At 34.4% G+C, this 14,034-nt stretch overlaps 1 protein-coding gene across 3 annotated transcripts in view; it reads right to left on the bottom strand.

Moving 5' to 3' along the window:
- Positions 1–14,034, bottom strand: part of DACH1 (dachshund family transcription factor 1) — a 502,642-nt gene that overhangs the window by 225,790 nt on the left and 262,818 nt on the right. For all 3 annotated transcript variants that reach the window (XM_069066774.1, XM_069066775.1, XM_069066776.1), the window contains exon 3: positions 7,923–8,084. In XM_069066774.1, coding sequence (XP_068922875.1) covers positions 7,923–8,084 — 162 coding nt within the window. The remainder of the gene's footprint in view (positions 1–7,922; positions 8,085–14,034) is intronic.

Consider the following 14,034-nt stretch of genomic DNA (forward strand, 5'->3'; position numbering starts at 1 on the left):
AGAAGTACTTAGGGATATTTATATTCATTTTAAATTAATACATTTGGCTACTCTTTGAAGGAAAACTTTGTTTCCTTACAGTTTCTTACTTGATCACTAGCCAAGTACAACTTCTATCCAATTACATAATTAGGAAAAGTATTTTTTGGAGTATAAAATGAAAAGAAAATTACATATGAATTTAAAATTTGTAATAAATTTATGATTCACGTACAACTTTAGTAAAAAGAGAAGCTATTAACCTGTTGTGTCCGCTTAAAAGTATTGATTGCTAAAATACAGAATTCAGTCTTTGGCATATCTCAAGCTAGGCCTCAATAATACCATTGATTACTAGGTATAGAAATACAGATTCTCTGATTATCCTTCCAAAAATTACTATTTAATTTTCATATCCAGCAATAAAATGTCTTGTTTTCAAATTAATAGTGAAAAGCTAAACAACAGAGATCCTACAAGCTTTGAAATGTTAGCTCTCAAGAAGCCTTTTTCAATGATATAAGAACAGATAACTACAAACTTTTAAATTAGGTATAAATAAGATTGCATGATATGTCAAGATATAGAGATATCTTTTAGCAAAAGGAAATGATGTTTAACATATGGTCTACTTACACTCAATTGAACCACAAACAATGGAAGTTTCTTCACTAGATGTGCATGTGGCATTCCATTAATGTTCTACCAATGTGACATTTGTGATAATATACATATTTAGATATGCCTTTCCTGAAGGTTTATGAAACCAAAGAGATTAAAGACAGTAACAAATTATGGTTATGTGTTAAAATAGCACATCATTTCTGAAATACTTTTTCATTAAAACTGTCAAACGATCTTTGGCCAAACTCAGTGGTCTTTTTGCATTTTCATATTAGTCATTTATATGCTGTAAAAGACAGGATTTAATCAGAGTGTAAGAAAAGAAATAGTAAAAATCAATTTTAGGTTCTCTAAGAAACATGTATAAAGTTCTTTAAAAAAAACTTTTCCATGTTTAATCTGTTAAACAATAGCAAATTTCTTATGAATCAGTGATACTGTAATTGAACTAGAGACATTTTTAGAGCAAGCTTGCTCTGGCTTTTTCACCCTACGATTTGGAATCTGCTCACAGTACTGCCAGCTTAACCAAAAAGGATTAACTCTCATATCCAACTGAGAACACAGATAATTCTCAGTAATTGGTAAAAAATGAAGATGAATGGGGCTGAGAGATAAGGAGCAATTAGCTCATCAGCAGTTACAGCTGTGCACTCAATCCGGATCCATCTCTTGAGTCTCGGCCCCTTTTAAAGAACCCAGGCAGAATAAGCATAGGACACCCCCTCCCCAAAAAATTGCTATACCTGCCCATCATTTCTCTCTTCTTCCATTTTATTTCCTTACTACACAAAGACACCTGTCATAGCATGCTATGTAAATTACTACCTCTCCCAGGACCTGTGTCTAAAGCCAATCTTCTTTTTAAACTTTTTTTTTAACAGAAACCAAATGACTACTGTAGACACTCTTAAATTCCCTGTCAATCGTTTCATTATAGCAGCATCATCTGTTTGAAAATATAAGCAATTCCCTCATCTAATTATAGGGAGGATTTGAGGTTCATTAACATTGCCAAGGCAGAGGATCCGATGAGCAAATGCAGAGCTGAGCTCAGTGGCCTGCATTCTTAGCTTCCTTTTATTTGATTTCTCAAGGTCTCCAAGACTTTTTCCTCAAACCATAAAAGTAATTCTTTCCTTCCAAAGAGACACGTGTGTTTATGGAAAGGAAATGACTATCATTTGTACTATTCTATTACAGCAGAAATAAGTGAAGAGAGGTAGGGAGAAGGTCAGCTGAGCAAGAGAAGGTGTGGGGATGAGTGGGAGAGGGGAAAATTGGGCAGAAGGGAGTAACATTAAGGAGGGTGATTGTTAACTTCTAATTATAGACTGGGTTTTTTTTTTCAGTACTAGAATTGAGGAGTCAATTTAGCTGTTGCTGGTTTTTGTACATGCAAAGGAATCATTAGAAAATCTGAGTTCCTGAACGTTCAACTAAGTCTATATTTGTTCATAGAACTCTGTGTATCTGAAGTATCCAGAAAGAGAAAACACCAGTCTTTAAGATTGCTTCACTTCCTTGAAGAAACAACAGCAGTTTGGAGATTATGGCTATAGTTTAAACAATGAGATTTTCTTGGGACATCTGTTTTGAGATCACATTTTGAATAGATATGAACTCATTTCCTACGAAGCAAGCAATTTACTATTGTTGATAGCTGTTTACCAGTTCTATGAGTCAGATATTAGCTAGTGGCAAAGGTCCTCTCAAATCCTTAGAGTATTCTTTAAACTGTGTACATAGTGTTTTCATTATATAAAATGTTAAGGGAAGCAAAAATGTGATCTTTTCCTGCTTCTTCATAAATTGTAGTCCACAAAACATTGTACTTGGGAAGTGTTTTTTTTCCACCTTTAGAAAGCTTTTCTTTTGATGTCATTGGTTAAGGGAGTAAGATATTAGATCTAGCAAGTGTTTAAACAATGATGAAACTATTAAGAGATACTATATCAATATTTTTATAGTGTTTAAAATTAGGAGTAAAATTCAATTTTCTTGTATTCACATTAAAATAATTAAGGATAAATCAGTGTCATTATTATATACATATTTCCTAAATATATGTGAAGAAATATATACTCACAAAACAGCTATAAACTGCCTCAAGCAATATCAAAGTTAACCCAAAAGTACATTATTATTTTTTAAGGTCTTATCTGGCATTTAGAAATCCAAAGATTGAGAAGCAGAACAATTTCAAAAGTTGGCTAATGCAGATTAGTTCTTAAAACAAAAAAAAATGGTAATTTGTCTAGCTCACATGTTATAGGTAGTGTTGCCACTAAAAAGAATCCAGGACATTTTTCCTTCTTATCTGCAATGTAGCTCATATCAGCCAACCTGTCACAAGACAGTACTTGATATAAACAAGAGATTGCAAAGACATCTCAGTAATCAATATTAGGATGGCTACAGTATGGAAGCCCCAACCAGTGCATATCATTTGTCTCAGCATCTATTTCTATGACCAAATGAAGCATTAATTCAAATCATAAATCTATGGTGATTTAAATCTGGGAATGAGCACCTGCCCGCTTTAATGATTTATTTTGTACATTTCAGTAAGCAGGAGATTTGTCCATATGAACTGACAGGTCACCTTCAGATGCCAGGAGCAGACTGTTTATCACCATGCAGACTAGCATCTCATCTTAGCAAGTAAATATTAAACTAAAAGAATCCAATTGATTGTGGATGGGGGAGAAAGGCATCGTGGCCATATATTTTATTCAGTGTGCTAATGCCTCACTTTGATCCAACCAGGGGTCCTTTCTTTTTTGTGAAGTGTTCATTCTTTTGGGACGATGTGAGCTCAAGGTTATCTTTTAAAATTAGGGATATAAAATAATTACCCAGAAGGGTCAGGTTTCCTTCAACTCTTTTACCTGTCTAATCTTTAAGCATCAGGTTTCAAACAATTCTAGTTTATCTATAATTAAAAGATATTAAAATAAATAAGAACTACTCCTTATGAAATTTAATCTCTAAAGCAAATACCAAAGGCCCCAAATGAAGGGTGTAATTTGTGCCAAATACACTTTCCTACCTCTTAACGGCCCTGTCTCTCAAAACTACCTTATATTTATCTAATATAAATTCTTTATATATGTATTTTATGTACATATTATTTCCCCTAATATAATGCAAGCTACTTGAGGGTAGAAATGGTTTTATTTTTGTGTTCATATCTCTAGCATCTACCATAATTAATGCCTGTCACATAACATGACAAATGCTTATTGATCTATTTATAATAACCCATCAGACAGGATGAGTTTTTGGCAGATTTTAGGGCTCTTATAGTCTTTGGATGGAGATGATAAACCCTCAGAGATGGGTCACTTGTATGAAGAGGATAGGGAAGAGACTCACATTAAAGGGGACTTTGGAATTTGCTACAGAAGATTATAGAATCATAAGATCTCAAAACTGGATGGTATCTTGGAGATAATCATATATACAATAATTTTATCCTATGTAGAACTATCTTTGGCTACATGACCAATGGTTTTCCTTTTCCATGTAATAGTGTATACATTTATACATACACACACTTGGTGAATACACATAGACACATAGAGAGGCAGCTTTGGTGTGGTGGATGTAGAGCTGATTTTAGAGTCAGGAAGAACTCAACTCAAGTCCTACCTTTGATATTTACTGGCTTTGTTACCTTGAGTCCCTTCATCTCTGAGTGCTAGTCAAGTTTCTAGGGCTATAAATTGAAAAGGAGGTACTGACCTATAGCAGTAGGGGGAGTTTTCTCATTTAGTAATTCTCTAAACCAATGAAATCACAGGTCCAGTCTCTATCCTGGGAAATATGTCTACACATACACATATGTCTGTATATGTGTGCATATGTTAATGACCCATATGTAAACATCATGTCTGTAGGAATAATGTTAATATGAAACCTTAATTCACTCAAGGTTCATTAGTCAGTATTTTTCTGTTTTTATATCTGTGATTTCATCAGTGTGCAGTACTTTATGCTATGAAATCTCTACTCATAAGGAATGGAACTTCTCAGAAAATTTTTTTCTAGAGGGTTTCCTGAGCCACTGAAAGATTGTGTATTACCCATGGATAGTAAGTGTGCATTGCCCATGGAAAATAAGTGTATGTTGCCCATGGATAGTAAGCTAGAATGGGTCAGAAGTGCAACTCAAACCCAGACCTTCCTGACTCCAAGGATAGCCATATTCCACACTTCAGCCAATTTAAAAATGTACTGTTTAAAAATGACTGATAGAGTAAAAATGATGATCTAAAAATCAGAATATGTAGAAGGGAAAATCATAATCAAATAAGCAGAAAGCTCAAAACTTTTTTTTTTATTTTAAGTTACAATTTGAACGGATTATGTAGAGAGCCCTCCACATATATTTGGAATGTCAAGTCAGTGTGGTTACCTTGATAGCATAGCCTTCCATGGATTCTTCATAGTAAACCATCATGTTTTAGTTTTAGGGATCAAAATTTTAGTTCATGAACAATAGACATGTTGACGATAGCCCATAAATACTAGCATTTAACATGCCACATGTATGAGTCCTGAAATTTCTCTATTACTAAGAAAAAAAGTATTGGGCATCCACTACACCAGAATTCATCACAGTGAAAAAAAAACCCTATAATTTGTTCTATTAAAAAAACAGCAAACATTTCTTTAATTCTTCTGAGAGCAGGAAACCATATAAACTATGATAAAAGAAGGTAACATCTGTACATTTCTCTTCCTATATTTAGAACTAATCTCAGTTCATTCAATAAATATCGATAATCATAATCAATGCTTCCCAACCCAACACCTCCACAAATTTACATCCAGATTCACGTCACCCATTAACAGGTCATATACAGCCCAAGAAAAGCAACTATTCTGACCATTTCAGAAGTTAGACATTATCCAGCTTTGCTAGGTGGCTACCCACCTATGCTCCTGCTTATGGGTCATATTGGTGCTGACTGGTGCCAAAAAGAAAGAGAGAAAAAAAATTAATATATCACCCAAGTAGAATTTGGTCAATAAACCAAACTCATAGTGCTTTAATGGGGTATCAAAGTTTATAATTATTAACAGTCAACTCCCTGTTAGCTATATCCACTGGGCCCAACCCAATTCTGGAGCCCATTTACTGCTATTCCCCCAAGTAAAAGCCTATTCGCTTTCTACCCACTCTACTTCCCAAACTACCTTCAACTCTGCTATTTAGGTAAATTCCATTGTAGGTCTATGGGCTATGTTTCATGAATCTCTTTTTTCAGTTATACCAATCTCTCACTCCTTTCTCCAAGACTTAACTGGAGCATCTAGGTGGTGCAGTGAATGGAGCACCAGCCCTGGAGTCAGGAGGACCTGAGTTCATATCCAGCCTCAGACATTTAACACTTACTAGCTGTGTGACCTGGGGCAAGTCGCTTAACCCCAACTGCCCCTCCAAAAAGAAAAAAAAAAGAAAGACTTCCCTACATATAACATGTTTATTGATTTTCTATTCTTTAAAGATTCATATTTATAGGGGCAGCTAGGTGGCACAGTGAATTGAGCACTGGCCCTGGAGTCAGGAGGACCTGACTTCAAATCCGGCCTCAGACACTTAACACAAAAACTAGCTGTGTGACCTTGGTCAAGTCACTTAACCTTAATTGCCCTACCTCCCCCCCTCCAAAAGAAAGCAAGAAGAAAAATCTAAAAAAAAAAAAAAAAGATTCATATTTGTTGTTGGAAAAAAAAAGAATGCATTGACTATGAATCATTAATTCTAATAAACAAAACAATTGTAAACTTAATAGCATAAACCTAACATTTGTATTTACTTTTCCTAAAAATATGTGGAATTATACTTCTTTCATTTTTATGCATCTGTTTTAAAATGTTTATAAAGAATGCATGTGCATGTAAGATCAATGGCCTAGATAACTTCCTACTCCATCTTTCCCCCAGAAATCTTATATAAAATAAGTATTAATGTTTCCTTTATTTTACCTCAATTTTCAGGGACATCTCCAAGAACATCTACCTTTCAGGTTTGCCCAAGTAAAACTCATTACTTTCTGTCCCTACCTGTTTTTATTGAGCACAGTGATGGCATTATTGTTGTTATGTTTTGCTTTCCTTACCACTTTGGAAGCTGGTTTTGACATCACCACAGCAGCTGGGTTTTCATTGTATATATGTGCTTCAAAATTACTTACCACACTAAGGATTGTGTTTGGTATATGACAAATGTTTTAAGGCAAGAAGTTGCAAGAGTATTTATTTCTACAATGCACTGTATATATTCACAAGCCTAGAACTGTATTTCAAATGATGGAAAATAGGCAGCAGCTGGTTATCTTTAAAAATAATCTATAAAATGGTTATAGCATATGAAAAAGAGAATTTAATTGAACTGTCAACGAGCTATTTCGTTCCTATAAGCATATCAGTTGAATATAGTATTTGAGCCTATCTTTCCATCTCTACAATTCTCTTGTTAAATTATTTTATTAGCGCTGTTTCAACATGATAAAAGGAACTGGTATGATACAAAGGCAGAAAAATAATATTTTATTCCACTAACATTGATTTCAAGATGTCATCAATAAAAAAAAAAGTTAGCCTACCTTTGATGTTCATTCTAACAAATCAAACTAGTGCCCCTACCTGCACCACCTTCTCAAAAAGTACTTGAACCAATATTCCATGAGGTGAAAAAGTTATTTTTGGCATAATTTTGCCTTAATTAGTTCTCCGTTCATCCTTTTTACTCCCTGAACATCAACAACAAAAAGGGAGCAGAAAGATTGTATAGAAAAGAGAAAACAGCATTGTTTATATAAGCCAATAATTCAGCATCAGCATGAGTTTCTGCTATGAGGCACATATGAAAAGGGTAGAATGTTTTGCTCTCAACTATCTGTAATGCACTGAACTACCCAAAGTCAATATTCAGTACATTGAGAAACAAGGTTAAATTTTTCTTTGACATATTCACCTGTCACTCTACCTGTATTATGAAAAATGAACTCTGTATAATCAAAGTTCTTTCCTGAAAAAAAATATTAACCAGTGCCTACCACTGTATACTGCAAAAGAAAAAAATCAAATGATGGAAATCATCATGCTTAGTATTCTCTTAAAATATTTGTTGCTACAGAAACAATATGGTACTTCCAAAATGAGCCAAGAATTTCTCAAGCTAAAAGAATAAATGTTTTCCAGGGACTGACAGATATTTTGTTTCAGGGTAAAAAAAAAAAATAAAGTATTTCTAACTGGAAACACAGATATTTATTTGAATGTAACCTACTTTTCCTAGCACTTACCAACACTCGAATTCAGATCTCCATTCTCCGAATCTGCTCCATGCTGGTTATTACTGGCATGGTAGTTGGTCATAGCTTCTAATTTGATTTTTTTCACCTTCATCACCTCTGCTATGGCAGCATTGGTAGCTGCAGCAGCGGCTGCAGCTGCTGCCGTGAGACCTATTAAAACAAAAGTAGAACATAATGTCAATTACAGTATCATTCCTCTTGTACGAATTCAAGTTTTTAAGTGACTTTTTATGTAGATGTCAATTTTCATATTGAAGAAAGTCAACCAATCCTATCCCAATGCAACTCAGGGCATATCAACCATATATTGTATACAGTCTCCTAGTATGTTATGCTAAGTTAAGCAATTAGCAAACCTAGTGTTAGAGCATAAAATCCTTGAGGGCAGGGAGTTTCTGTTTCTGTCTTTTTTTATCCCCAGTACCTAGCACAGCAACTGACATATTCTTTTTGAAATTCAAGTTCTTAATAAATACTTACTGCATTAAACTGGATGATGAACACTGGATTGGGTATCGATCATTGTGCAGATCTTTTAGGCCTACTTTTGACACTACCTAGTTTTATGACCTTGTGTAAATTATGTATTTTCTCTTGACCTCCAGATTCTCCAGGAAAAATAAGGTGGTAAGTGAAATGAATTGTAAAATAACTTTCTGTCATAAATGTCTAAGATTGTATTAGAATCCACATTGTGCTTAGATTTTTGCCTTATTTTTCATTTGTTTGTTTTTTCGTGTCCACTTCTTATTATATTACTCTTGTAATTTCTTTTTCTGGTACATTTTTATTCTTAGCAGGTTGCTTTGAAATTAAGCAGTCCTTTCCTGTTTGTACTCCACCATAACTAGAACTAATCATAGCTCTCAGAAACTATCCAGCAAAGTTAGTTAATGAACCAAGAATCACAAAAAGAAATGTTTGCGTGTTTCTTTAAATCTTACACAATGTTTTCCTCAAAATAAGTATGTGTGCTAGGGCACTGCAAGTATTATTATTATTATTTCCATCTTACAAAGAGGAAACTGAAATACACAGAGGTAAATAGTTTTCTGGAACCAAATGGCAAACAGTACATGAATTAGGACTCAAACTCAGGTCTTGTTACTTTAACATCATTCCCTTTCACTAATCTTTCTTCTTCTATAATAAAAATATTTCCTCTATTAACAGCACCCACTTCTATAAAATTTATTTGATAGAAAGTAGTAATTGAGGGGCAGCTAGGTGGAAGAGTGAATAGAGCACTGGCCCTGGAATCAGGAGGACCTGAGTTCAAATCCAGACTCAGACACTTAACAAAAAGAAAACTAGCCATGTGACCTTGGGCAAGTCACTAACCCCAATTGCCCTCCAAAAAGCAAAAAGAAAAAGAAAAGAAAATAGTAATTGCATGGTCTGAGCAAGTCCAAATTTGATCTCATCATCTTCCCCCAAAAGCTTGCACCCTTTTCCAAATTATTTTATTTTTATTAGTGGCAACGCAGTTCTCCTAGGCTTACAGGTTTGATGCCTTAAAGCTATCATCTTAGCATAGTAAGCTAGAGTTTGGATTAAAATTAGATGACCTACATTCAGAACTTTCTGCTACATCTTATGTAAACCTTAGACAAATGATTTAACCTCTCTGGGCCTCATTTTCCTACTCTGCAAAATATGGGTATCAGACTAGATGATCTCTGATTCCCCTTCTAATACTAAATCTATAATCCTGATCTTTTACTTTTCTCTCCTCCTCCTTTGCCAAAATAATCATTTATCAAATCATGTTAAATTTAACTCTGCAACAACTTTTACATCTGTTTCTTAATTTCTTTTTTTTTTAAGCAATTGGGGAGATGAATGTCCAGCGAGCAATTCTTTTTTTTTTTTAAGCAATTAGGGTTAAGTAACTTGCTCAAGGTTACAAGGCCAGTTTTTTCTGGGTGTGGTGCTAAGTATCTGATCCCGGATTCGATCGCAGGTCATTCTGACCCTGGGGCCGGTACTCTTACTCACTGTGCCACCTGGCCACCCCCTTGTTTCTTTCTATTCTCATTGCACTCACTGTAGCTAAAACTGTCGTTGACTTTGCTTTACGGTAATACCCTTTTGACTAGTCTCTGTCTTTCCTTATCTTCCTTTCTACTTTCTTTCCCAATGATGCCAGAATAATTTTTTTGTTTGCTTTTTGGAGGGCAATTGGGGTTAAATGAGATGCCCAAGGTCACATGGCTAGTTTCTGTGTTAAGTGTCTGAGGCCAAATTGGAACTCAGGTCTGCCTGACTCCAGGGCCGGTGCTCTATTCACTTCACCACCCAGCTGCCCCCAGAGTAACTTTTCTAAAGAATTACTCCATTCATTTAACATCACCACTCTCTTCAAAAACCTTTAGTGGATTCCCAATGTTTTCCAAACACATAAAAACTCCTGAAGGAGGCTTTCAAGACACTTTATAATCTGTCTACAACATAGATTTCTAGCCTTATTTCTTATTCTGTGCACTAGACAAACTAAACTATTCACTGTTCTCTGATGCTATTCTGCTCTCATGACATTCTATATAGCATTCCTCTACATCTCTCTTTAAAAATCTTCTTGCTTAAAGGCCAAGATCCGATGTTCCCTTCTCTATGGTGCTTTCCCTTACAGTCCTAACTAGGTCTCCTCCCTTATTGTCTTAAAACTTACCTGTCTTTTTGCCTACTCCTATGCACATAATCATAAGCTTATATTATAATTATTGGAGTGTTTATATATTTCTCCTACAATAGACTGTAATTTCCTTTAGAGACAAGATTTAAGTTCCTCCCCCCCATTCTGTATTCCCAAAACTCAATCCATTACCTTGACCATAACTGACACTTAATAAATGCATGTTGAATTGGATTGAAGTGAATTGAACATTAATATAACTATGTGAAGAGGAATTCAATTTAATAAACATTTATCAAATATCTACTATGTACAAAGTACTGCATTAGGTACTGAGACACAAAGATTAAAAAAATGACGCCACTTCTGCTTTCAAACTTAAGAGTCTACCAAAGAGGTTTTCACATGTGCAAACCCAAGTATCATGCAATGTGGAGGGTAATAAAGCCAAAGGAGAAATCCAGGTAGAAACCTCAAAGAAAATTGGGAGAGGGAGAAAATATTTTTAGCTTGATAAGTCAGGGCAAGCTCCCATGGAGGTGGAAAGTGGAACTTGAGTTGAATATTTGTAGAAAGGCAAGGATACATAAATATAAAGGAGTGAAGAAGGGTGTCTCACAGGCATAGGAGACAAACATCCTGGATGAATTCATAAAAGCCACATGATATCGGTGAATAAAAGCAATATGGCATAATGGACTGAACGCAGGACCTGACTCAAGGAAGTTTGCATTCAAGTCCAACCATAGCTATCTGTGCGATATTTGAAGATTCACTTAACTCCTAGAGAATCAGTTTCATCATCTGTGAAATGGAGTTAATAATTGTCCTGCCTACCTTCGAGGGTTTTTTTTAATGCTTTGCAAAATGTTCTATGCAAAAACAAATTATTATTGTTATTGGCTGGAATGAAATAATGAAGAATGAAATGAGTAGAACCAAGAGAACATTGTGTACAGGAACAGCAATATTGTTTTAAGAAAAAACTTTGGGTAAATAAGTCATTTTGACTATTATAAATACCCAAATTAATTACAAAGGATATATGAAGGAAGATGCTATCTACATCCAAAGAAAGAAGTGATTAATAGAAGTATGATAGAAGGATTTTACACACACACACACACACACACACACACACACACAGAAGTCTAAAGGTAAGAAATCTCTAAGGTGAGGAGAAGGGAAGGAAGAAAAAAAGGAAAAAGATAAATTTATCTAATACCTTTATTATATATTTAAGAGGAATAGCAAGTTGCACATAGATTTTCAGTTTCATATGCAATTATTTTTTAAAAAATTATACTGTTACAAAAATGCTTTTTTGAAATTCCAAAAATTAAAAATAAAAAAAAATTTTAAATTTTTAAAAAAGAAATATGGTTGAGAAGGTAGCCAAAAGCCAGAATGTAAAGGACTTTAAATATAGGGTTAAGGATGGTATTGTAACCTCTAGAAAGGAGGAAGAAATTAATGGTTTCTGTGTACGTGAATGACATGGTTAAATACGTCAATTAAGATTATTTAGATAACTGTGTGAAGGAAGAATTAGAGAGAGGGAAGTCTAGAGGTAAGGGAGCTAGGGAGCCTACTATTAAACTAGTACAGTGAGAATTGGTAAAGACCTGAATTAGGGTGGTCTCCATGTGACTGGAAAAGAGACCAAGTTGAAAGGTACTGGGGTATGGTATGACATATTGTATAACACATTATTAGATAAAGCCAGGAAGATAAAGTAAAAAGTGAAAGGTAGTTGAGTGGTCTCAAGTAGAAACAATAGCCTGAAAGTCATGGGAACCAGCCTTAAACCACTCTGCAATCAACTATCTTTGTGATACAGGGCAAGTAATGGAACTTCTTTGGAATTCATTTCCTAATTTTCAAAACAAAAAGCTTAAGCATTATATAATTTGTAAGATTCCTTCTTGCAAAAAATAAATAAATAAATAAAAATCAAGGGGCAGCTAGGTGGCTCAGTGTTATAAAATGGCCCTGGAGTTAGGAAGACCTTAGTTCAAATCCAGCCTCAGACACTTAATACTCACTAGCTGTGTGACCTCAGGCAAGTCACTTAACCCCAATTGCCCTGCCTTCTCCCCTCCAAAAAAACAATGTAAAATTAAAAACCAAAGAATGCAATTAAAATCACTGTGGGCTTACTATGTATGAGACATGGTGCTAGGTAGATAAATATAAAATAACAAAAAAAGCTGCCCTCAAGGAGTTCACAATCTGATTCTCTGATTTAGTCATTCAGATTATGGCAACTAATGATAATGTTCACACTGTGTTTCTGCATATAATGAAATTGGTATAAAACTGTTAAATAAATGAATGGTCCTTATCCTAAGAAGAAATTATCCTTTAAATTATGTTTTGTTTACCTAAATACTATTTCATTTCCTTAAAGAACCTAACATTATATCTTGTTCCAGTAAATGAAAAATGGTCCTGAACTGAACTAAGGCATGTAACATAACTTATTCTCACAGTAAAAGGAGCAGATACCAGATCCTTTAAGTGGTAAAGCACAAACTTCAGAAGCATGTTTCTAAAAACACATTTGCCACTGATAAAACACTGGTTTATAAAATATTTAATTTAACACAGAAGTTCCGCAATGGTATTTTTAGATCAGAGGAAGGATATAAAGTCATATATTACATATTTATAGAAGCTAAATTGGGTCACTGAAAAGGGACAGTGCACCTTTGAACTGAAGTTAGCATCCTGTATTCATTATATAATGCAACCATCTATAGTTCTTTTCTTTTTTTTGTTTTCCAAATTGACCCTGGAAAACTATAACTAATGTCTTCAAAAAGAATGAACAGATCTTTACAAGAAACATTCAGAGTTATCCTGCCTTATGCATATAAGCTGCCTTTGAATTAGAAAATATTTATTTTGAGATGCCATTTTAGTTCTATGGAATAGGGAAGAAAATTTCTATGTGAGTTAAAAGATATACAATATTCAAAGCTAACAAGTTTTGGCTTGATTTTAAATGTGAATTATTAAAATCCTGCTTTCATTTTACTCAATCCACCAAATTTTGCTTTCTAGTTTTTATATACATATTTTTCTGTTCCATTAAAATGTCAAACCTGTTGCAAACTTGATTGGTATTAGAAATCTCAGCTTTTTAAGCTCTATAAAGAACTTCAAAGTATCATTAACACTGAGTCTTTTGTGAATTATTGCACTCAGCAAACTATTTGTGCTAAGTTGTGGACTGTGCTATAAAAGTGGCTGCACACAAAAGGTGAACATAATTTTATTGTTCAGGTCAAAAGTATATGGTTCACCTGGGAGCCACAATGGTGGATCAAAGGCAACAACCCACCCAAACTCTCTGAACCTTCCCCTCTAAACAACTTTAAAATAATACCTCAAACTGATTATTTAGAGTGGCGGAGCCAACAAATGATCAGGCTGAGGCATTTTTCTAGCCTAAGAAAACTT

This window comes from Petaurus breviceps, unplaced genomic scaffold (genome assembly GCF_028583685.1).
Source record: "Petaurus breviceps papuanus isolate PSGF00001 unplaced genomic scaffold, PetGlider_PUasm1.0 90730, whole genome shotgun sequence".
NCBI classification, from domain to species: domain Eukaryota; kingdom Metazoa; phylum Chordata; class Mammalia; order Diprotodontia; family Petauridae; genus Petaurus; species Petaurus breviceps.